The sequence below is a fragment of the Mirounga leonina genome, unplaced genomic scaffold, assembly GCF_011800145.1.
Source record: "Mirounga leonina isolate KUSES-001 unplaced genomic scaffold, KU_Mleo_1.0 Mir_165, whole genome shotgun sequence".
NCBI lineage: Eukaryota > Metazoa > Chordata > Mammalia > Carnivora > Phocidae > Mirounga > Mirounga leonina.
The window spans coordinates 8,841,897-8,866,370 of NW_023270415.1; the positions used below are offsets into that span (position 1 = coordinate 8,841,897).

Below are 24,474 nucleotides of genomic sequence, written 5' to 3' on the forward strand. Positions count from 1 at the left end.
ATAGCAAAAGTGGTTCTAAGAGGGAAGTTCACAGTGATAAATGCCTATCTCAAGAAAATAAGAAAAATCTCAAATAAACAACCTAACTACACCTCAAGAAACTATAAAAAGGACAAAGTTATAGAAGGAAGGAAATAGAGCGAGAAGGGAAATAAGTGAAATAAACACTAAAAAGACAATACAAAAGATCAATGAAACCAAGACATGGGGTGCCTCAGTGGCTCAGTTGGTTAATAAACCTTTGCCTTCAACTCAGATCATATCCCAGAGTTCTGGGATTGAGCCCCACATCTGGCTCCCTGCTCAGCAGGGAGTCTGCTTCTCCCTCTGCCCCTCCCCCTGCTCATGCTCTCTCTCTCTCTCTCTCTCACTCTCTAGTTCCCTTTCAAATAAATAAATAAAAATCTAAAAAAAAAAAAATCAAGAGATGGCTCTTTGAAAAGATAAATGAAACTGACAAACCTTTGGCTAGACTCATAAGAAAAAGAGAGTACTCAAAAAATTAAATCAGAACTCAAAGAGGGGACCTTACAACGATACCACAGAAATACACAGGATAAGAGACTAGTATGAATAATATACGCCAAGAAACTGGACAACCTACAAGAAATGGATAAATGCAACCTTCAAAGACTGAATCATGAAGAAACAGAAAATCTGAACACACGAATTACTAGTAAGGAGATTGAATTAGTAATCAAAAACCTCCCAACAAACAAAAGTCCAAGACTGGATAGGCTGCACCAGTGAATTCTACCAAACACTCAAAGAGGAATTAATACCAAATCTTCTCAAACTCTTCCAAAAAAGAGGAGAGAACTCTTCCAAACTCATCTTACAAGGCCAGCACTACCCTGACACCAAAACCAGACAAGGACATCACAAGAAAAGAAAATTACAGGCTAATATCCTTGATGAACATAGATGTAAAAATCCTTAACAAAATATTAGCAAACCAAATTCAGCAATGCATTAAAAAAAACCATATACCATGATCAAGTGGAATTTATTATAAGGATGTAAAAATGGTTCAACATTTGCAAATCAATCAATGTGATAGACCACATTAACAAAATGAAGAATAAAAATTATATGATCATCTCAATAGATGCAGAAAAAGCATTTGACAGAGTTCAATATCCACTTATGATAAAAACTCTCAACAAAGTGAGTAGAGAGGCAACATACCTCAACATAATAAAGGCCATATATAACAAGCCCACAGTAACATCATACTGAATGGTGAAAAACTGAAAGCTTTTCCTCTAAGATCAGAAATAAGACAAGGATACCCACTCTTATCACCTTTATTCAACATAGTACTGGAAGTCCTAGCCAGAGCAATTAGGCAAGAAAAAGAAATAAAAGGCATCCAAATTGGAAAGGAAGGAGTAAAACTGTCAGTATTTACAGATGACATGATATTCTATACAGAAAACCCTAGACACTCCATCAAAAGACTGTTATAATAAACAAATTCAGTAAAGTTGCAGGACACAAAATCAATATACAGAAATCTGTTGTGTTTCTGTACACTAATAACAAACTATCAAAAAGAAAGATTAAGAAAACAATCTCATTTAAGATTGCATAAAAAAGAATAAAATATCTAGAATGAATTTAACCAAAAAGGTAAAAGACCTATACACTGAAAACTATTAAGATATTAATGAAAGAAACTGAAAAAGATACAAATAAATGAAATGATATTCCATGCTCATGGATTGGAAGAATTAATATTGTTAAAATGTCCATACCAGCCAAAGCAATCTACATATTCAATGCAATCCCTATCAAAATCTCAATGGCATTTTTCACAGAAATGGAACAAGCAATTCCAAACATTTATATGAAACCATAAAAGATCCCAAAGAGCCAAAGCAATCATGAGAAAGAACAAAGCTGCAGGCACCATCTCAAACTATATTATAAAGCTACAGTAATCAAAACAGTATGGTATTGAAATAAAACCAGACACACAGATCAATAGAACAGAATAGAGAGCCCAGAAATAAACCCATACAAATATGGTCAATTAATTTTTGACAAAAGAACCAAGAATAGGCAATGGGGAAAGAATAGTCTCTTCAATAAACAGTGTTGGGAAAACTGGATGGTCACATTTAAAAGAATAAAACTACATTACTATCTTCCTCATTCACAAAAATTAACTCAAAATGGATTAAAGATTTGAACGTTAAGACCTGAAACCACAGAACTCCTAGAAGACATAGGCAGTAAGCTCCCTGACATCAGATTTGGCAATGATTTTTTAAATCTGATTCCAAAATCAAAGGCAACAAAAACAAAAATATACAAATGGGACTGTATCAAACTAAAAGCTTCTGTACAGCAAAGGAAACCATCAATAAAATGAAAAGGCAACCAGTTATTTGCAAATGATATATCTGATAAACAGTTAATGTGCAAAACACAAAGAACTCCTATAACTTCTCCCCCAACTCAAAAATAGCAAAAAAACAAACAATCCATTTTAAAAATGGACAGAGAATCTAAATAGACATTTTTCCAAAGATATACAGATGGCCAACCAGTATGTAAAAGATGTTCAACATCACTAATCATCAGGGAAACGCAAATCAAAACCACAATGAGCTATCACCTCATATCTGCTATAATAGTTATTATCAAAAAGTCAAGAAATAACTGTTGGCAAGGATATGGAGAAAAGGGGACCCCCATGCACTGTTGGTGCGAATGTAAATTAGTGCAATCACTATGGAAAACAGTATGGAGGATCCTCAGAAAGTTAAAAATAGAACTATCACACCATCCAGCAATTCCACTTCTGGGTATTTATCCAAAGCAAACAAAAACACTAATTCAAAAAGAGATCTGCATCCCCATATTCACTTTAAAGCATTATTTCCAATAGCCAAGATATAAAAACAACCTAAGTGTCCATGAATGGATGAACGGATAAAGATACAGCATATATACATACAATGGAATACTATCCACCTATTAAAAAAAAAAAAGAACAGTATCTTACATCATCTGTGACATGGATGGACCTTGAGGGCATTATACTAAGTAAAATAAGTCAGAAAGAGAAAGATAAATACTGTATGATCTCACTTATATATGGACTTTAAAAAACAAGCAAACAAACAAAAAAATGAGCTCACAGATACAGAGAAGAGATTGGAGGTCACCAGAGGCAGGAGATAGGGGGTGGGCAAAATGGGGTCAAAAAATATAAACTTTAGTTATAAAATAAATAAGTCATGGTGATATAATGTACAGCATGGTGACTACAGTAATACTGTATTATACATTTGAAAGTTGTTCAGAGAATAAAACTTAAAAGTCCTCATCACAAGAAAACAAAATTTTTGTCACTATGTATGATGATGTATTTTAACTACTCATTGTGGTGATCATTTCACATATATACAAATGTGAAATCACTATGTTGTACACCTGAAATATGTTAATTATATCTCAATTTTTAAAAAGGAATAAAATTATGAAGTGATACAGAAATTGTTCTTGCTATTACTATTTTTTCATGTCATAAAAGAAACACCAACTTTGGTTTATACTCCAATTCATTCAATTAAATAAAAATGTAGACATCTTTCTCCAAAAAAAACCCAAAACAAGGGAAAAAAAACACGCATTTAGAGGCCAATGGCAGAATTAGGCTCAAAGTAAAAGGAAGCCAAGAAGGAAGAATATCTCAAGTGACTAGAGCAGAAAAGGAAAGGAAGCTCCTAAAGCCATACTGCCCCACACAGAGCAGCTGTCCCAAGGAGCCCGCCGTTCATGTGTAAGAGACAAAAGGAAAGTCCAGAATATGAAAATCTGAAACTATCTGTTTCTTTCCTTAAGTTTAACCCCATTTGATTTGCTAAGAAACAAACTTGAATAATGAAGACTTCAGTGTAAATTTTAGAGCAGGAAATTCATTTCTGAAGTAGTCTATAATGTCTTCACCCAACAGATGAAAGTTAAGTGTGGTAACTGTGATTCTAATATTAAAATAAAGTACTTGGTAATATCTCAAATGGACTTAAAATAATGTTTTTAAAAATTGAATTTAATGATTTTTTGAGATTATGTATACTTTTAACTTTTCTTTTTAATTACCTAGTTCTAATTCAAGTAATTGGATTTACTTTTGGCTCTATAGAACAATCACTGAGGTGGTCTTGAGTCACCAAAAGAATCAATTGTCTCATCAGATAAATTTCTTGAGAAATAAGAAATACTTCTTTGAAGGATACTACACAGAATATTTCTGAGGTTCCTTCTTGCCTTCCAGAATATTAAAAAAAAAATTAAATAATTGTACTTATATAATACCAAATCATCAGCTGAAAGCAGAAACATTCAGTTAATTCAATTATTGACAAAAACTATGGTTTACCACAGTGGCAATAAACATGAAGTCCAAATATTAAATGGTGTCACTCTTAAAGCAAAGATGTGATATACCATTTACTGCTCAGAAAGCATCAGATTACACTCCAGTCCAACATTTTCAAGGTCTTTTAGAGCCCAACTGCCTATCAAGTGTTATTAGTCAAATTCTTTCATGAATTATATGGACAAAAGGTGGCTCCCTAAAAATACTTTCCCATCTTTGTGCTTCCATTCACGTGACTGCCTCTAAATGGAATGCTTCCTGTCCAATGTTCCCCTGTCTAGCAGAAGTAGAAACATTAGGGGCACCTGGGTGGCCCAGTTGATTGAGCGGCAGACTCTTGGTTTCGGCTTGGGTCATGATTTTAGGGTCATAGAATAGAGCCCGGTGCTGGGCTCCACACTCAGCATGGAGTCTGCTTGGGCTTCTCTCCCTCTACTCCTCCCCCCTGCTCTCTCTCTCTCTCTCAAATAAGTAAATCTTAAAAAAAAAAAAAAAAAAAAGTAGAAACTTAAGGGCACTTTAGTCCTTCTTCCCTCAAGACTCCATATTTACCTGGTCACCAAGTCTTTACATTTTACCTCCAAAACCTCTTAAATCTATCACTCCCTCTTCCCAATGTTAGTTTCAAAGTGCAGTCCTATCATCTCCTGCCTATAGTATACCAAATACTTAGGGGATTTCATGAACAATACAAGCTCAGGTAAAGTAATCACAATGGCAATTAATTGTCACTGTCCATCCAACCACTGTCTGGGGGTGGGGGGTAGCAGATTTTGAGTAGTACGGACCCTGGGCCCAGGTCACACAGTGGTGGGGCCAAGGTGTAAACCCACATTTGTCTAACTCCAAAGTCTGTGCTCTCGCCCTATACTGTAACTTGTACTACAGATATGCCCATACTAAGCTACATCTGTGATTTGCAAATGCTGGTTGCAATCTATTAGTGAGTTATGAAATCATTTTAGTGAGTTATGAGCATTTTTCTTTTTAAATAAGAAAGTAGAATAGGGCGCCTGGGTGGCTCAGTTGGTTGAGCGACCGCCTTCGGCTCAGGTCATGATCCTGGAGTCCCGGAATCGAGTCCTGCATCGGGCTCCCTGCTCGGCAGGGAGTCTGCTTCTCCCTCTGACCCTCCCCCCTCTCATGTGCTCTCTCTCTCAAATAAATAAATAAAATCTTAAAAAAAAAAAAAGAAAGTAGAATAGAAAATAAAACATCACTGTAGAAAGTACATATACTTTTCATGAAATAGTATATATATATATGTGTGTGTGTGTGTGTGTGTGTGTATACTTGATAGCAAAATGCATTTCTTACTAAAAAATAATAGTTAAAAATATCTTGAAAATGCTAGGGACTCTGAACATAGGTATGTTAAGTTGAACTTAATAATGATCAAGATACAGACAATGTATTTTGGTGCCATCCAAATTATTGGAGAGAGATGCTCGTGGGGTGCCCGGGTGGCTCAGTTCGTTAAGCGTTCAACTCTTGATTTCAGCTCAGCTCATGATCTCAGGGTCATGAGATGGAGCCCTGGGTCGGGCTCCGTGCTCAGCAGGGAGTCTGCTTGAGATTCTCTCCCTTTCTCTCTCCCACTGCCCCCCCTGCTTGCATGTGCTCTTGCTCTCTCTCTAAAATAAACAAATCTTAAAAAAAAAGATGCTCTACAATTATGACAGCTAACATTTATTAAATATTTAGTATGTAATAGAAATTATGCTAAATACTACTTTACATGAAATTTCACTGAATCCTTAGGAAAATGAGGTTCAAAAACATTATCTTGTTTGAGGACGAAGTTTACTTACATAGTTTTAAGTGGTCTCCCCAAGATATTTATCAATTACAAAATAAAAGATAGCAACTTTATGGTGGAGAAACCCAGAGACACCTCCTTAGCCACATAATCAAAGTTAGTATCACCAGTAATAAGACATATCAACATCATGAACCTCTGATATAATGCACTGAGAAGGACACATTATCATTTTTGTGGTATTCTTGTCAAATATGCATAAATATGCATAACTTCAGTCTCATTATGAAAAACATCAGATCTAAATTGAGAGTCTACAAAATAATTTAGCAGTCCTCTTCAAAACTGTGAAGGATATGAAAGACACACACAACAAAGCAAAACAAAACAAAACACCTAACTAAATAACCATCATAGATTGGAGGAGACAATGACAACTAAATGTAGCATGGGACTCTGGTACAAGGACACTGGTGAGAAAACTGGTAAGAGTTGAGTAAGACCTGTAGCTTAGTTAATGGTATTGTACCATTATAAAGTCAATAACTGTAGAAATGGTTATGTAAGATGTTAACATTAGGGGAAGGTGGATGAAAAATATGCAGGAAAAAATATATTTTTGCAACTTCTCTGTAATTCTAAATGTTTTAGAAAAAATCATAATGGTTGCAAAAGGCAGGGAGAAGAAAGGAGAGGGGGAAGTGGGAAAAGGAGTTAGGTAACTTGTCAAGGCCAGCAGCCAGTAGTTGGGGAGAACCTGGTTTTAAGCTCAGGCAGTCCCTCACTCAATAAAAGACAAGAGAAGAGGTTAAAGGAAATGCTTTACCAACTGAAGTAGAGAGGAGATGTCTCTTAATACCTCAATTTAATTAATAGACTTCGCTACATACTGTTTAATTTATAGGACTCTTTTAGTGAATAAAATGTATTCATTTCTTTATGAAATAATAATAAAATATAAAGTAAAAGAAAGTTAAGTTTGTGCTATTATGGCCCATTTAAAAAAAACTCTAACTCGGGGCACCTGGGTGGCTCAGTCGTTAAGCGTCTGCCTTCGGCTCAGGTCATGATCCCGGGGTCCTGGGATCGAGTCCCACATCGGGCTCCCTGCTCCGCGGGAAGCCTGCTTCTCCCTCTCCCACTCCCTCTGCTGTGTTCCCTCTCTTGCTGTCTCTCTCTCTGTCAAATAAATAAAATTTTTAAAAATAAATAAATAAAACTCTAACTCATATAACAAATAATAAACCATAAACCAGCCTACTTAATCAAACCATCGTATTTTTCAAAAATTTTGTATTGCCAATGAATTTAACCAGTTATGACAGCATTAGGTAAGCATACATATTTTCAGACAATGAAGTAAATTTCCCTTGTAAAACAAACAAAATAAAACAAGATAAAACAAATAACTAAGGGCATCTGGGTGGCTCAGTCAGTTAGGTTCAGGTCATGATCTCAGTGTCCTGGGATCAAGCCCTACATCGGGCTCTCTGCTCAGTGTGGAGTCTGCTTCTCCTTCTCCCTCTGCCCCTCCCCCTGTTCATGCTCTCGCTCGCTCTCTCTCACTCAAATAAATAAATAAAATCTTTAAAAAAAAAAAAACAACTAAAAGCCCCAAAATGAAATATTCCTTACTTCCCTAAGGTGAAAGTTACAGTCCTCACCTTTACAGTTGTGCTAAAATATATAGCTTTTACTTTTCTCAAAAACATCTAGATATCTTACTGAGGACTCTTCCTGATCCTACTAATTTTCAGGGGAAATATTAAATATTAAAAGTCCAGCTTTTAAAAATATTCATATTTTCTAGGAATAATGTTTTTTTGAAAAATAAGTCAAAATTTTTAATAGTTTAAAAGCTAACTTGGGGGTAGGGATTTCATCAACCTACCGCCAAGCAAACTGCCTAGAAATGTAGGTATTTAAGAAACATCAAATTAATATTTTTTGATTTACTATAGGCATTATATTATGCAGCAAATAAGAATCAGGAATTTTTTGAAAAATGACAGAACATTAAATTATGTACAGTATGACATAAAATACAACTTCAAAACAGAAAACACTGGATAGATTCTTTTTTTTTTTTAAAGATTTTATTTATTTATTTGAGAGAGAATGAGAGAGAGCACATGAGAGGGGGGAGGGTCAGAGGGAGAAGCAGACTCCCTGCCGAGCAGGGAACCCGATGCGGGACTCGATCCAGGGACTTGATCCAGGGACTCCAGGATCATGACCTGAGCCGAAGGCAGTCGCTTAACCAACTAAGCCACCCAGGCGCCCCACACTGGATAGATTCTTATACAAAGATACTTATAGTGAACAAATTATAAGTGATGGTTCAACAGATAACTGACTAAATTCATTAAGATTTACAGAGTTCCATGTAGTCATTAGAAGTCACTAAGGCTTAGTGACATGAAAAATACTAGTTGGCAGCACATATAAAAAATTATAAACACACCACAATATTAACAAAATTCAAGTGCAATAGTAAATTTTAGGTGACCATCATTTTCCTTATGTTTTTTTGCCACTTTTTTTTTACAATGAACATATTTATTAGTTAAAAAATTCCTTTGAAGATTCTTTTAAAAAGCATGAATTAAAACTGATTTGATACCAATACAAAATCCAAATATGCACACAAATGCCTTTTATATATGTCACTAAACAACAGGGCAAAGAAAATCACTTTTTCCAGTTTTATTGAGAAACAATTGGTATGTATCACTGTGTAAGCTGAAGGCAAACAGTATCATGGTTTGAATTACATATATTGTGAAATGATTATTACCACAGTAGGTTCAGCTAACATTCATCATCTCATATAGATAAGAATAAAGAAATAAATTTTTTCTCCTTGTGATAAGAACTCTTAGGATTTACTCTTAAAAACTTTACTATATATTGTACAGCACTGTTAGCTATAGTCACGTTGTACATTATATCCCTAGAACTTATTTATCTAATAACTGGAAATTTGTACCTTTGACCACCCTCCTCCAATCCCCCTTCTCCAACGTCTGCCTCTGATAACCGTAAGTCTGACCTCTTTTTCAATGAGTTTGGGTTTTTTCTTTTTTAGATGCCACATATAAGTGAAATGATACAGTATTTGTCTTTCTCTGACTTATCTCACTTAGCATAATGCCTTCAAGGTCCATCCATGTTGTTATAAATGGCAGGATTTCCTCGTTTTTTTAATGGCTGAATAAGGAAAAATCACTTTTAAAAGAGTATCACTTATCCTAATAAAATATAATGTCAAGTTACCATAAAAAAATTAAAACAGACTAAGAACTATATATTTTACTTCCTCTGAGCCATAAATGCGTATTTAAAAATATCTCAGAAAGCTCAATACTCCACTCTCCACAGAAAATCAACAAAGAAACAAGAGCTTTGAATGACACACTGGACCAGATGGACCTCATAGATATTTACAGAACATTCCACCCTAAAACAACAGAATACTCATTCTTCTCGAGCACACATGGAACTTTCTCCAGAATAGAACACATACTGGGTCACAAGTCAGGTCTCAACCAATACCAAAAGACTGAGATTATTCCCTCCATATTCTCAGACCATAATGCTCTAAAACTGGAATTCAATCACAAGAAAAAATTTGGCAGAAATTCAAACACTTGGAAGCTAAAGACCACTCTGCTCAAGAATGTTTGGGTCAACCAGGAAATCAAAGAACTTAAACAATTCATGGCAACCAATGAGAATGAAAACACATTGGTCCAAAGCTTATAGGATACTGCAAAGGCAATCCTAAAGGGGAAATACATAGCCATCCAAGCCTCACTCAAAAAAACTGAAAAATCCTGAATTTACCAACTAACTCTACACCTTAAAGAACTAGAGAAAAAGCAACAAACGATGCCTAAGCCACGCATTAGAAGAGAAATGATTAAGATTAGAGCAGAGATCAATGAATTAGAAACCAGAAACACAGTAGATCAGATCAACGAAACTAGAAGCTGGTTCTTTGAAAGAATTAATAAGATTGATAAACCACTGGCCAGACTTATCCAAAAGAAAAGAGAAAGGACCCAAATTAATAAAATTATGAATGAAAGGGGAGAGATCATAACTAACAGCAAGGAAATAGAAACAATTATTAGAAATTATTATCAACAAATATATACCAATAAACTGAGCAATCTGGATGAAATGGAGGCCTTCCTGGAAACCTACAAACTGCCAAAACTGAAACAGGAAGAAACTGACAACCTGAATAGGCCAATAACCAGTAATGAGATTGAAGCAGTGATCAAAAACCTCCAAAAAAACAAGAGTCTGATGGATTCCCTGGGGAATTCTACCAAACTTTCAAAGAAGAAATAATACCTATTCTACTGAAGCTGTTTCAAAAAATAGAAACAGAAGGAAAGCTTCCAGACTCATTCTATGAGGCCAGCATTACCTTAATACCCAAACCAGGCAAAGACCCCATCAAAAAGGAGAATTTCAGACTGATATCCCTGATGAATATGGATTCCAAAATCCTCGACCAAATCCTAGCTAATAGGATCCAACAATAAATTAAAAGGATCATCACCACAACCAAGTGGGATTTATCCCCAGGATGCAAGGGTGGTTCAACATTCGCAAATCAATCAATGTGATAGAACACATTAATAAGAGGAGAGAGAAGAACCCATGGTCCTCTCAATTGATGCAGAAAAAGCATTTGACAAAATACAGCATCCTTTCCTGATTAAAACTCTTCAGAGTGTAGGGATAGAGGGAACATTCCTCAAGTTCATAAAATCCACCTATGAAAAACCCACAGTGAATATCATCCTCAATGGGGAAAAGCTGAGAGCCTTTCCCTTAAGATCAGGAACACGTCAAGGATGCCCACTCTCGCCACTATTGTTCAACATAGTACTAGAAGTCCTAGCAACAGCAATCAGACAACAAAAAGAAATAAAAGGTATTCAGATTGGCAAAGAAGAAGTCAAACTCTCTCTTTTCGCAGATAACATGATACTTTATGTGGAAAACCCAAAAGACTCCACCCCCAAATTACTAGAACTCATACAGCAATTCAGTAATGTGGCAGGATATAAAATCAATGCACACAAATCAGTTGCTTTCTTATACACTAACAATGCAACTGTAGAAAGGGAAATTAGAGAAACGATTCCATTTACTATAGCACCAAAAACCATAAGATACCTCGGAATCAACCCAACCAAAGAGGTAAAGGATCTATACTCTAGGAACTACAGAACACTCATGAAATAAATTGAAGAAGACACAAAAAGATGGAAAAACATTCCATGCTCATGGATTGGAAGAATAAACACTGTTAAAATGTCTGTGCTACCCAGAGCAATCTACACCTTCAATGCCATCCCGATCAAAATTCCAATGACATTTTTCAAAGTGCTGGAACAAACAGTCATAAATTTGTATGGAATCAGAAAAGACCCTGAATCGCCAAGGAAATGTTGAAAAAGAAAAACAAAGCTGGGGGCATCACGTTGCCCAATTTCAAGCTATATTACAAAGCAGTGATCACCAAGACAGGATGGTACTGGACAAAAACAGACATATAGACCAATGGAACAGAATAGAGAGCCCAGATATGGACCCTCAACTCTATGGTCAAATAATCTTCGACAAAGCAGGAAAAAATATGCAATGGAAAAAAGACAGCCTCTTCAATAAATGGTGCTGGGAAAATTGGACAGCCACATGCAGAAGAATGAAACTCAACCATTCTCTAACACCATACACAAAGATAAACTCAAAATGGATGAAAGACCTCAATGTGAGACAGAAATCCATCAAAATCCTAGAGGAGAACATAGGCAGTAACCTCTTTGACATCAGCCACAGCAACTTCTTTCAAGATACATCTCCAAAGGCTAGTGAAACAAAAGCAAAAATGAACTTTTGAGACTTCATCAAGATAAAAAGCTTTTGCACAGCAAAGGAAACAGTCAACAAAACTAAGAGGCAACCCACAGAATGGGAGAAGATATTTGCAAATGACACTACAGATAAAGGGCTGGTATTCAAGATCTATAAAGAACTTCTCAAACTCAACACCCAAAAAACAAATAATCAAGTCAAAAAATGGGCAGAAGATATGAACAGACACTTCTCCGAAGAAGACATACAAATAGCTAACAGACACATGAAAAAATGTTCATCACCATTAGCCATCAGGGAAATTCAAATCAAACCACATTGAGATACCACCGTACACCAGTTAAAATGGCAAAAATTGACAAGGCAAGAAACAACAAATGTTGGAGAGGTTGTGGAGAAAGGGGAACCCTCTTACACTGTTGGTGGGAATGCAAGTTGGTACAGCCAGTCTGGAAAACAAAAAATTAAAAATAGAGCTACCCTATGACCCAGCAATTGCACTACTGGGTATTTACCCCAAAGACACAAATGTAGTGAAAAGAAGGGCCATATGCACCCCAATGTGCATAGCAGCAATGTTCACAATAGTCAAACTGTGAAAAGAGCCAAGATGCCCTTCAACAGATGAATGGATAAAGAAGATGTGGTCCATATATACAATGGAATATTACTCAGCTGTCAGAAAGAATGAATACCCAACTTTTACATCAAGATAGATGGGACTGGAGGAGATCATGCTAAGTGAAATAAATCAAGCAGAGAAAGTCCATTATCATACGGTTTCACTTATTTGTGGAATGTAAGGAATAACATGGAGGACATTAGGAGAATGAAGGGAAAAATGAAGGGGGGGAAATCGGAGGGAAAGATGAACCATGAGCGACTATGGACTCTGAGAAACAAACTGAGGGTTTTGGGGGAGGGAGATGGGTTAGTCCAGTGATGGGTATTAAGGAGGGCACGTATTGCATGGAGCACTGGGTGTTATATGAAAACAATGAATCACGGATCACTACATCAAAAACTAATGATGTATTGTATGGTGACTAACATAACATAATAAAATAAAATTTAAAAAATAAAAGGGTATAAAAAAATTACCTCAGAAAGATAAAAACACCTCAAAATTATATTCTACTACAAAATAAGCTTAGTGCTTGAAGTTATCTAAGTTAAATCATGTTTCCTGAAATCGAAATAAACTCAAATTCCTTATGATATACATTATCCTGAAATATAGGGGATATATATTTGGGAGGGGGATATATATTCCCAACAAACATTGGAAACAATGCCACTTAAGTTGTGTGTGACCGTATTAAAGACAATAAACCAACAGCAGCCTACAAAGGTGCAGTCTCTGCACATGTACACGTGTGATATGCTGAAGTATCATCTTGTCTCATGTAAAACAACCATAAAAGGGCATGAGAGTTGTAATGACTGGCGAGAGCATTAGTATTAATGAGTAATATTCAGAATTCAATACATCAAAGGCATATGGCTCCTGTTTGCAAACCTGCTGAATACCACTACTTTTGACCCTGAATTCCCAACCTGGGACAAACTGACCACAGCACAGATCACGAGGACAGGCTCTGGAGCTGAGATTGTATCCTGTCTACTTCCTAGCTTCCTAGTGTGTCTTGGGCAAATAACAATCTCTCTGTTCCTCAACTTCCTCACAGGAAATCTGTAAAATGAGATAAGATGTAGAATCTATTCTAAGTTTTAGAAGAATGTATGTTAAACATTCGACAGTGTGTGGCATAAGAAGTGCTCAAAAAAGACTTTATAAGACTGCATGTAGCATTAAAATGATGACACACTGGCCTAATAAGCATGTCACTGGTGATCTTTGCTAATAGCAGCCTTGTACTCCCGTGGTATATATCCTCTGGTATCTATTTCAAAATCTGTACTTCTGCATCTTTCTGTGAAATGACTTTGATGCCCAAAATGAAACAGAAAGTACAACTTTGTTACACACCTACTGAATTCTATTTTTTTATAGTTCCAATGCAAAAATGACCAACAGATAAGATAAATATTGGTAGAAAAAGACACCAAGTCCTTGATAATAGGCCACAAGAGGGTAATTTTCATGTTATCCAAAGAACCACACCAATCATTAAACGTAAAACAACACAATCTCTCAAATGATAAAGAAAAGGATAAATACCCTAGAGAGAAACTTGTTGCTATCTCATTTATTCAAGAGACATATGACCTCTGAAATGAATCAAACAGGAAATGGGTAAATTATGGTATACAAATTATATTTAATATTATTAGTTAATATTCATTTTTTTAAAAATACACTACACAAAAATAAGTCAAACTTATTTTGAACAAAATGCAATTAAATACTAAATAATTAAAGCAGATTTCTACAGGTTTCTATACAGTTTTAATTAGTTTCTTAGTCTTTCAGATGTCTTACATATAAACTTTAATATTTTAGGTTATAGTAAGAGCTTACACTGTTGTATGGTTCTTTGTTTAATGGAAATTAATGTGTTTGGAAAAACTCATTTTAAGAAAGACATATGCATGCAAAGAGATAAAAGGAAATAGTAAATATCCCTTATATTTTTCAGTATTGATCAATAAAATGGGATGATAATACAGTTTCAGTGCCACACACATGAACAGCCACACACAGACAGCAAAATCATCTTGCTTACCATGCCAAACTGCTGCATGTCCATCCCAGAGAGTTGCCACCGTCTTCCTTGCACCATCCCATAAATTATGAGAGTAGGCTTCTTTTAATACATTCTTCCTCTTATAAATGTGTAAGAAAATAATAGTAAGATAGAGAAGAAAGATAGTAAAGTAAGGAAGTATTAAAAGTATTAGTGGTGTAAAAACCCACAAGAGATAGTTTGCAAAATTCAAATAGTCCTCCAACTGCTCCACACCAAACCATTCTTCAAGTATGTGAATCAGACAAGTCATATAGGGCATAGAATCCTGTCCTATACCACAGGTTTGATTTTTGTCTATCATTTTTCTTTAGGTGAAAATGACAAATTCAGTCTCTTTCTTCATTGTCATGGTAGGTCTTTAATTTGGCCACTAGAAGGGAAAAATAATCCAGTGTTATTCTCTTCACAGCTGAAAAGTTAAATGTTTTAGTCTACATAAATACTGCATAGAATCATTTCTTAATACCAAAAATGAGTAGATTGTTAATGGTTAACTTTGTTGCAGACTTCAATGTGAAAATTATAAGGTTTCATTTGCATGCTCACGAAGCATGTCAGGGTTAGCTTTTGAAGTAACTCACAAGCTATAATTGAGAGAGAAAAATAAACCTGATGAAGAATGAAATTTCAGATTGATCCTAATAATTTGACTTACATCTTAAGTGGATCATACTAAGTTTCTATCTTAAACTAGGTTATGTTGAGATAACTGTTCTTCACAAAGGAAAGCATCAATATGTGATTCAATAAAAGTAATCCAATTCTTTAGGAAATGACGACCTACATTTTTGGCTACTGTCTTTTACAAGCAGGTTCACAAAAAATTCTCTGTTCTTTTAACATTATGCAATAATAAAAATTTATCCCTGCCATTTTTATCTTATAGTCACTAAAATTTCTCTTAAATGTTCAATGACTAAAACTATAGCCGTATAATTATTTCATGTCACTTAGCTCTAAACCAGTCACTTAACTTACCAGAAATTAGGTAAATATCTTGTCCCAAGCTTCAGTGTATGTGTTCTGGAAAACAGAGAATACAAATGGAAGAAAAATATTAATACCTAAAGTGTCCATAAAATAAATAGCAAGAGACATTCACAATGTGTGACAAATATTATAGCCCCACACTAGTGTATCACAGTTAAAAATTATACTCATGTTACCAGTGCTTTAATGAGGACAGCTCTACACACGATTTATTTCCATTACATAAAAACCCACCTGAGACTTTTTTTAAAATTCAGAGCTATAAAAACCTTTGCTTCTTTGGAGAAAAAGTATGAAGGTAAAATGTGTAACTGACCATGTCTCTTCTTAGTAACTTTGCCAGATAATAAGCTGATGTCAAATATGGATATTCAATGAGATAATTACATTAGGTCTTAACGATCGTGTTGTCCTACACAAAATTTCCTTCTTTCATTCCTATCTTCCCTGGTTCTGATTCTATTCTTAGAGATATTTTGTCATTACTCCATGCTACATAATCTTTATGAAAATCATCTCAAACCCTTTATAGCTGAGACAGGAAATGAGTAAATAAAGAAAGGGATGGAGAGGGAGGGAGAGACAGATATACAAGAGCAATATATGTTGTCTTTATGCCAAGATTGTCTTGCTGACTGACTTATTAACAGGGCATACACTTTGACTTAGTCCTCCAGGGATGGAAGACTTAGTCTAATTTAATTTCCTTGTAACCAACAGCATTTACTTGTGAGAAATGTAGGCCTGCTATGGTAACAGAAGGTAAACACAACACACATTAAGCCCACAATCTGGGCTTTATTTTTTTTTTTTCCTGAAGTATAGTTGACACACAATTTTTGTTTCAGGTATATAACATAGTGATTTGACAACTCTATATGTTATGCTGTGCTCACCACAACTGTAGCTACCATCTGTCACCATACAATGATGTGGGCTTTAATTACATCATATTCTCATCAATCCATCTAAAGACTTGAACCCTTAATGTATCAGGGTTTGAAAATTTAGAAGGCAACATAAACATAGTGAAACTTACTACTTTTAAAATGAGAGCTTCCCCCACTGGGAGGGCTGGAATCACAAAAATGGAAAGTAAGTGATGTGGAGAAATTAGAACCTCATGCATTGCTGGTGGGAATGTAAAATGTGCAACACTGTGGAAATCCATTTGGCGGTTTCTCAAAAAGCTAAACATAGAGTTACCTTATGACCCAACAATTCTACTCCTAGATACGTATCCCAGAAAACTGAAAACATGCATTCACACAGAAATTCATATATGAATGTTGATAGCAAAACTACACCTAAGGGTCCAAAAGTGAAAACAACACAAATGTCCATCAACTGATGAACGGATCAATAAAATATGCTCCACCCCTACAAAAGAATATTATTCAGCCATAAAAAGGAAAGAGGTAATGGTTCATGCTACAATAGGCATGAACCTTGAAAACATACTAGATTTAAAAAGCCAAACACTAAAGGCCACGTTCTGTATGATTCCATTTATATGAAATACCCAGAATAGGCTAATCAATAAAGACAGAAAGGTAAGTGGCTGCCAGGGGCTGGGGGAGGGGGCAATGAGAAGTGACCGCTAATGGAAACAGAGGTGTCTTTTGGGAATAATGAAAAGGTTCCAGAATTAGATAGTAATGATGGTTGTGCAACCTTGGGAATACCCTAAAAACCATGAAGTTGTACATTTTAAAACGGTCAATGTTATGGTGAATTACACCTCAACAGAAAAAGAGATTTTAAATATTGCTAATAAATTAAAATTTATGACAGTCTCTCAAATATGTTAAAAGGAGCTGTTCCTAGGCCTAAAAACCAATCATTTTGATGATCTGACCCTTACTGCTTAATACAATTGCCCTAATAATCTGGTCTCATTTCTGATTTTTTTTTTTAAAGATTTTATTTATTTATTCATGAGAGACAGAGAGAGAGAGGCAGAGGGAGAAGCAGGCTCCCAAGGAGCAGGGAGCCCGATGTGGGACTCGATCCCAGGACCCTGAGATCATGACCTGAGCCGAAGGCAGACGCTTAACCATCTGAGCCACCCAGGCGCCCTCATTTCTGATTTTAACAGGACCATAACATGTTGTGATTTTAAAACCTTCTTTAGTACTTCCCCCCGACTCAAATTGGTAATAGAACCATACTTCTTATCCTAATTACACTCTGACTTACCAAACACAGTACAGACACCGATCAGCAAAGAGGGACATCTTCATAAGTAGTCCCTGAACAGTGGCCCAGTGCTGCATGCAAGGACCTCCTCCAGAATGGTCATCCTCGATTTTGACTTAAACCCTTCCACAACAGAAAACTGAAAAGCTGTCCAATTCCATCTTCAAAACCATCCATCAAACTACTAAAAAGATCTTCCACATATTTATCTCACTGTAACTTTTCCCTACTGCACCTAGTTCTATACCATAGAACTCTTTCCATTAGACAAACTCTTAAGTTTTAACAAAGCTATGATGAGCTGCAAAATCCCATTTTCTGGTCAGAATCCTTAATTCTTTGAACCACTCCTCAGATCCTAGTTTCATAACCTTTCAGCACTCAGGTCACTCCCCATGACTGACTCTAGTGGTCTGATATTGAGAGGAGCATGTACAGTAACCCACCCGTACCTCGACTTGCTAAGATCTGTAAAATTGGGATATAATAGTACATATACTACATTAGATGATGATAGGTGCTATGGAGAAAAATATACAGCAGGGTAAGAGGAAAATGGAGGTCTCCAGCAGGCCAGAGGGTAGGAGGGGGGTTGCTATGTTATATATAGTAGCCTAGGAAGGACTCTCTGAAAGGTACATTTGAGCAGAGAACTGAGGAAGTGAGGAAGCAAACTATGTGGGTATTTGGACGAGAACTCTGGCCAAAATAAAAGTAAATACAAACGATGTGTACTTGGTGTGGTCTGAGGAGCAGCAAGGAAGCAGGCTGAGGAAGAATGATAGGGAGAGCAGTCAGAAATGGGCAGAGGGGTAGCACTGTAGAACTTTGTAGGCTTGCTTTTATCTTAAGTGAGATGAAGAAGGCACCAGAAGACTGAGACTGCCTAACTTGGGTTTTAAATGACAGCTATGTTGAGAATACACTGCACAGGAAACAAATAGGAAGTTCAGGCAATAACTGAAATAAGTGATGAAAGTGGCTTGGACAACGGTGACAGAGTGAAGGTCTGTAAGAGATGATCAATTTCTAGATATACTGTGAAGATACGGCCAACAGGAATTGCTGATGAATGTATACAGAACGTAAGTGAGAGAGAGAAGTCTGGGATGACTACACGGTTTTTTGGCAAGGTGGGTTTGTATTCCAGGAGACTCTGCCACTTACTGTGTGACCTAGGAAAGTTACTTACCAAGTCAGCCACAGTCTCTCCATCTGTAAAGTGGGGATATTAACAGTATCTGTCTAGTAAGACTGTTGTGAAGAATATATGTTTAAAAAAAAAAAAAAAGCTTAGAGGAATACCTTCCACTATATAAGCACCAGGTGAGTATTGCTGGCATCAACATTATTAGCTTGCTTGTGCAAAGATGGAGTTACAGGAAGAACAGGTTGGAGAGTGTAATAAAGATCAGGAATTCAGTTTTGAATGTATTAATATTCTAGTAGACATCCAAGTGAAGACCTTAAATAGGCAGCTGGTCATAGAGATTAGCAGGAATATCAGGTTTAGAGAAATATATCTGGGAATTGGCAACATATAGATTGTATGAAAACCATGAAAGTAAAAAAGATCCTTCTAAGGAGGAAATATAGAATAAAAAAGAGTCCCCAGGACTGAGCCTTGGGGCACTCAACATTTTAGAAGTTGGGAAAACAATGAGGAACCAGCATTCCCCTTCCAGGAGTGGCACCTTGAATGTCAAAGTAACAAAGTGTTCAAGAAGAAAGGAGTATTCAGCGGTTTCAAATGATGTGGAGAGGTCTAAGAAATGATCATGGATCATTGGGTTTTACAACACAGAGACATTGACAAACCCTGATAATTAAGAACTATTTTGATACAGTGGGGATGAAAGTCGGGTAGAGTAAATTCATGAAAAACTAAGAGAAAATGAACTGGAAACAGAAAATATGGACAGCTCTTCAGAGGAATGCTGATGCAAAAAGGAACAGTGAAATAGGTGAGTATCTAGGGAGTATCCAAGTTTGTTGTTGTTTTAAGATGAAAGAAAACATAGCAGTCTTTAATACCAATGGTAATGCGTCAGTGGGAGAGTAAGAAACAGATGATGCAGGAGAGGAGTAATTGTTGAGACCAGTCCTTAACTAGGCCAGAGGGGACAGAATACAGTGTATTGGGCATGGCTCAGACAAGACTTAAATCATTGGGTTATTAATTCATTTACTCAACATGTTTACTAAGCAAATAATTTGCGCTTGACACTATTCTAAACACTGGGGGACACACTGGTAAACAAAATCATGAGAAAACATATGTAAAGCACTTACAATAATATGACTGGCACATAGTAGGCACCTAACAAGTACCACCTAAATAAAGATAGACCTTAACTATGTTCATTCAAATCTTTGACAAAAGATGTGGACCAAGACAGTGCCCTAAAACTTGCCATTCAAGAACTATGGGAAGAGTCTGAATAACAAGCTTTTGAGTTGATAAAATACTTTTGATAATATGAGAGCATGGCTTTAGAATTCAATGAATGTAACCTCTTAATTTTGCAGAAACCAGTTAAAAAGAGAGAGCCAAGTTGACTTGCCCAAAGTTACTAAATTAATTCAGTGAAGAACCAAGGGCCAAAATTAAAACCCAATTCTCCTACTTCCTACTCTGGTTTTCATTACACTTTTCTTTAACATCTCCCTCCCTCCCTCTCTCTCTCTTACAGAAAGGCTGAAAATGTTAAGATTCCAATCTCTGTCTTCCCTCTACTTATGCCTAGCCCTTCTCCCCCTCCAATTTAACACAGACTATATTTGACTCCATACCCATTTATTTTAATCCAATTAAAAAATATAATTGTTAAAAGATGTTTTGGAGGAGATACAATATTTTAATTACCAAAATTCCAGGTCATTTCCTAACAAAAAAAAAAAAAATCTACAATTAAACATAGTCCTGTGCATCACGTATAAAGAAAATATCACCATGTTGATATTGATGGTGAGGAACATTTACTGTAATTGACTTTATACATTTTTAAAATAAAAGTATTTCAAAAACTATTAAATCAGAATAGAGGATCTTTTGTTTTCTAGAAAACCTTAAGGAAATAAATCTATTTTTAAACACCTATTATCAGGACTTTTAGCACCATGGATGGCAGCAGATCCATTTCTTACTTTTAGTATATAAGGCACATTGAAGATACATTGAAAATGCCAATTAAATTAAGTACTCACTGAAGTAAAATTAATTTTCCCTTTTCCTGTCTGCATTTTTAATAATTGTTTAACAGGGGTTTAGGACTCAGTTCTAGTGAATGAGCATTCCACTTCAAACTAAAAGTAGTTTATCTAATATAAATTAATCTATTTGGCAAACCTAATCATTTTATCTTTAAAACAATACCTTTTAGATTCAAGCTTCAAACTCTAGGTTCTATTATGAACTACCTTTCAAGGTTTTGTGTCTTGTTTTTTTTTAAACCCCAGAATGTCCTTCGACTTCTAGCTAAAATCTTCCACTCTGATAATTACTATTCTACGTTTTTTTCTTAACCTATCCTCATCCCCCAAATGTGGCACATCTATACCGGTGTATCTGTAACTGTGCAGCACTCTTACCTCCTTGAGTCACTAAAATGAGCCTATCTCCGACATCAAAGTAAGACAGAAGTAAGATTGTGGAAATAAACATTTCATTTGAAAATTAACCTTCTATTTCCATCCAATAGTAAATGCGACCAAAATATCAGGGACTGTCTTAAAATATCCGGATTTTACCCTCAGTTATACATTCTAAAGAAATAACAATGCCATTTTGGCATTAATAGCACAACCAAGTCCTGAAATGCTCCAACCACCTTCAAGTTCGAACTTGCTTCTCTGAGGAAGCTGCCTGGACAGTCTCAACGACTACCACACACCAAATACGAACTGCCTTTTTCATATTTAGCAGTGGTGTTCCAGTTTTCGGCATCCTGGTTAAGTGCACATGCATTTTTCTTACGCAGCAGCAGCTTGAGGACAGACAGAGACCTGTTCTACAGGCTGCAAACCCCAGGGACCAATGCAGTGTCTGCCGCGCACAAAGCAGGTACCCACTAAAACTATTAATAGTATATGAGAGGTCTGATATACACAGCTTCATTTAGTCCTTCCAGCAGCCCTAGGAAGCAGGGACTATGCATCATTCCTATTTTACAGATGACCACAAGGAGGCTCAGAAGGGTTAAGTCGCTTTCCCAGAGCACACAGGTAGCAAAGGAGCATCGAACCCGGATTCCAAGCCCGACTTGTCGTGAAGCCTTCTTAACCACTTATTCCTGCGGCCTCCCGAGTACAGAAGGCTCGATTCGGATCCTGGAAAGAAAGGTCACCGGGCAAGCCCAGAGGCTTCTGCCGAGGTTCTGACACCTCGCCCCGCCGCCCAAGTTGAGACGAAACGAGGTTTTTGAGCGCGAAGGGGAATGCGCGGTGGAGTGAATGGGCTCGTTGTGACCCAGGCAGGATCACCCCTCCCCGCCACTCCGATGCCCGAGCTTACACCGAGTGCGGCGGGAAGCCCAGTCCGCCCGCCCCCGCCGGGGACTCCGGGGCTGCCCCACTGAGACTAGACGTGCGGCCTTGGCCGCTCTGAGCCCCGCGCGACTGAGGCGGAGCCGTGCGCCCGGCGGGGAGGAGCGCGAGGTGGCCAAGATGAGGACCGACACGCCTCGGGCGGGAGGGGCAGAAGCGACTCGCCCTCACCCTCGAGCAGCGGCGGGAGCTCTTCGGTGGCTCAGCGACCGAGGGAAGAAGAGAACATGTCAGCAGCCGGTTTCCACCCCCGAGCAACCTGGGAAGAAAAAGACAAACGGCAGCTGTAGCCCGGACGGCGTTTAATGTGACACCTCCCATCGCCCCGCCTCTTCCCGTGGGCTCTGGGAGCCACTTCCGGTGGCGGCTCCGTAGCCCGCTCCAGGCTCGTGCGGCCCCGGGCCCGTTTCTAACCCCTGATGTCCCCTCGGTCGCGCCGGCGGGACCTCTTTTCGGTCTCCAGGAACCGAGCAGAGGCCGGAAGGCCTGTCCCGTGCCGTCTCCCGCAGAGCGTCCTGCACTGAGGTGGTAAAATGTGCTGCGAGAAGTGGAGCCGCGTGGCTGAGATGTTTCTCTTCATTGAAGACCTAGAAGAGGATTATAAGATTCTTTGCCTCTGCTCCAGGGCATTTGTGGAGTAAGTAAAAACGTGTTCCTCTTCATCTCTACCACAGTTATTTCCCAGAAATGTAGGCCTTGCAAACTACTTGGAATTGGGATCCACCATCGGAGTGTATAAGACCCTTGGGCAGGGTGATGTTTCAGAAGAAAAAGTCCTCGGGCTTCACGGAGAGGTCGCCGATTGCCATTAAGTGAACAAGTAAAATCTCCTTTGTAGGCTGCCGTGAAAAAATGTGGTAGCTGATTCATTTCATTTTAATGAGGGGACATTTAAAAATCGGGGGAAGCGAAATGTAAAATGAAATCTCCTTAGTGGCTGTGACATCACAAGCTGAAGGCTTTAAATAAGTAAATTTCGTGGGTTAACATTTTTTAAAACCTTACTCAAATGCGCTGAAATAGAACTAATTACCTGAGATAAAAGACTTAACTCTAATTACATCAGTTTTTGAGCTGTATTTTTGGAAAATACGTGTTTGCGGTAAACCTTGCACTGCTCGGAAGATAGCCAGTGGGCAGGAAAAAACTGACTAAAGAATTGGACTCCAGGTATGGCTTTCTTTATATTAGGTGTGTGAGTTTAGCCACTTGAATCTTTTTCTCATTCCTAAAACAGGTGTATCTACCCCAGTTATCTCACAGGCTGATTGTTAGATTCAACTTGTGGAGGCAAATTTTATGTGCTAGACTTTTAATATAGTTTATTGTAGTAGAGTTTAAGTTTGAAGCAATTCTTACTGTTTGTCATTGTGTTTCTGTGGGGTAATCGGAAAATTAATCCGAAAGGAAATGAAACATTTTTTAAAACTATTGTCTTTGTATACATACATGCACATATTCATTCAGCAGATGCTTTTTGTGCTTCCTTGTATTAGCTACACTGGTAGGCACTGGGGTACAAGACACAGCCCGTCGGAGCCCTGGGTGTTACACGCAAACAATGAATCGTGGAATACTACATCAGAAACTAATGATGTAATGTATGGTGATTAACATAACAATAAAAATGTTTGGTAGGGAGAAAAAAAAAGACACAGCCCGTCCCTACAACCTTTGAGTTTACTTTCTAGCAAAGGAGATCACTTAGCTAATTACAGTTGTAAGTACTAAAAGAGAGAAGAAGTACAGCTATATATGATACAGAAACCTAACCTTTCTCCAAAGAGATCAAAGAGATTTCTTGGAGGAAGTAACATTTGAAAAGAGGTCTAAAGAGTGGCGATAAACAGGGGTATATTTGAATGGTAGGGAGCGATAATCAGAACTCTGTGTAAAAAGCAAAAGAAAGCCAAGACTACATACTTAGTTCTTCGCCTGAAGCTGGGTTGAGTCATGGGACTGTCTTCATGAAGCCTCCT

At 37.2% G+C, this 24,474-nt stretch overlaps 2 protein-coding genes across 5 annotated transcripts in view; one reads left to right on the forward strand and one right to left on the reverse strand.

Annotated features, from left to right (window-relative positions):
- TMEM68 (transmembrane protein 68) overlaps positions 1-22,770 on the reverse strand; it is a 49,353-nt gene extending 26,583 nt beyond the window's left edge. The window contains exons 1-3 of one of the 2 annotated variants that reach the window (XM_035011171.1): positions 22,667-22,769; positions 15,740-15,784; positions 14,738-15,131 (exon numbers count right to left, since the gene is read on the reverse strand). In XM_035011171.1, coding sequence (XP_034867062.1) covers positions 14,738-15,062 — 325 coding nt within the window. In that variant the 5' untranslated portion in view covers positions 15,063-15,131; positions 15,740-15,784; positions 22,667-22,769. Of the gene's footprint in view, positions 1-14,737; positions 15,132-15,739; positions 15,785-22,666 lie in introns of both variants that reach the window. The other variant, XM_035011172.1, reaches the window with a different exon arrangement.
- A 76-nt stretch (positions 22,771-22,846) lies between these two features.
- Positions 22,847-24,474, forward strand: part of TGS1 (trimethylguanosine synthase 1) — a 39,210-nt gene continuing 37,582 nt past the window's right edge. For all 3 annotated transcript variants that reach the window (XM_035011167.1, XM_035011169.1, XM_035011168.1), the window contains exon 1: positions 22,847-23,132. In XM_035011167.1, the coding sequence (XP_034867058.1) occupies positions 23,029-23,132 (104 nt within the window). In that variant the 5' untranslated portion in view covers positions 22,847-23,028. The remainder of the gene's footprint in view (positions 23,133-24,474) is intronic.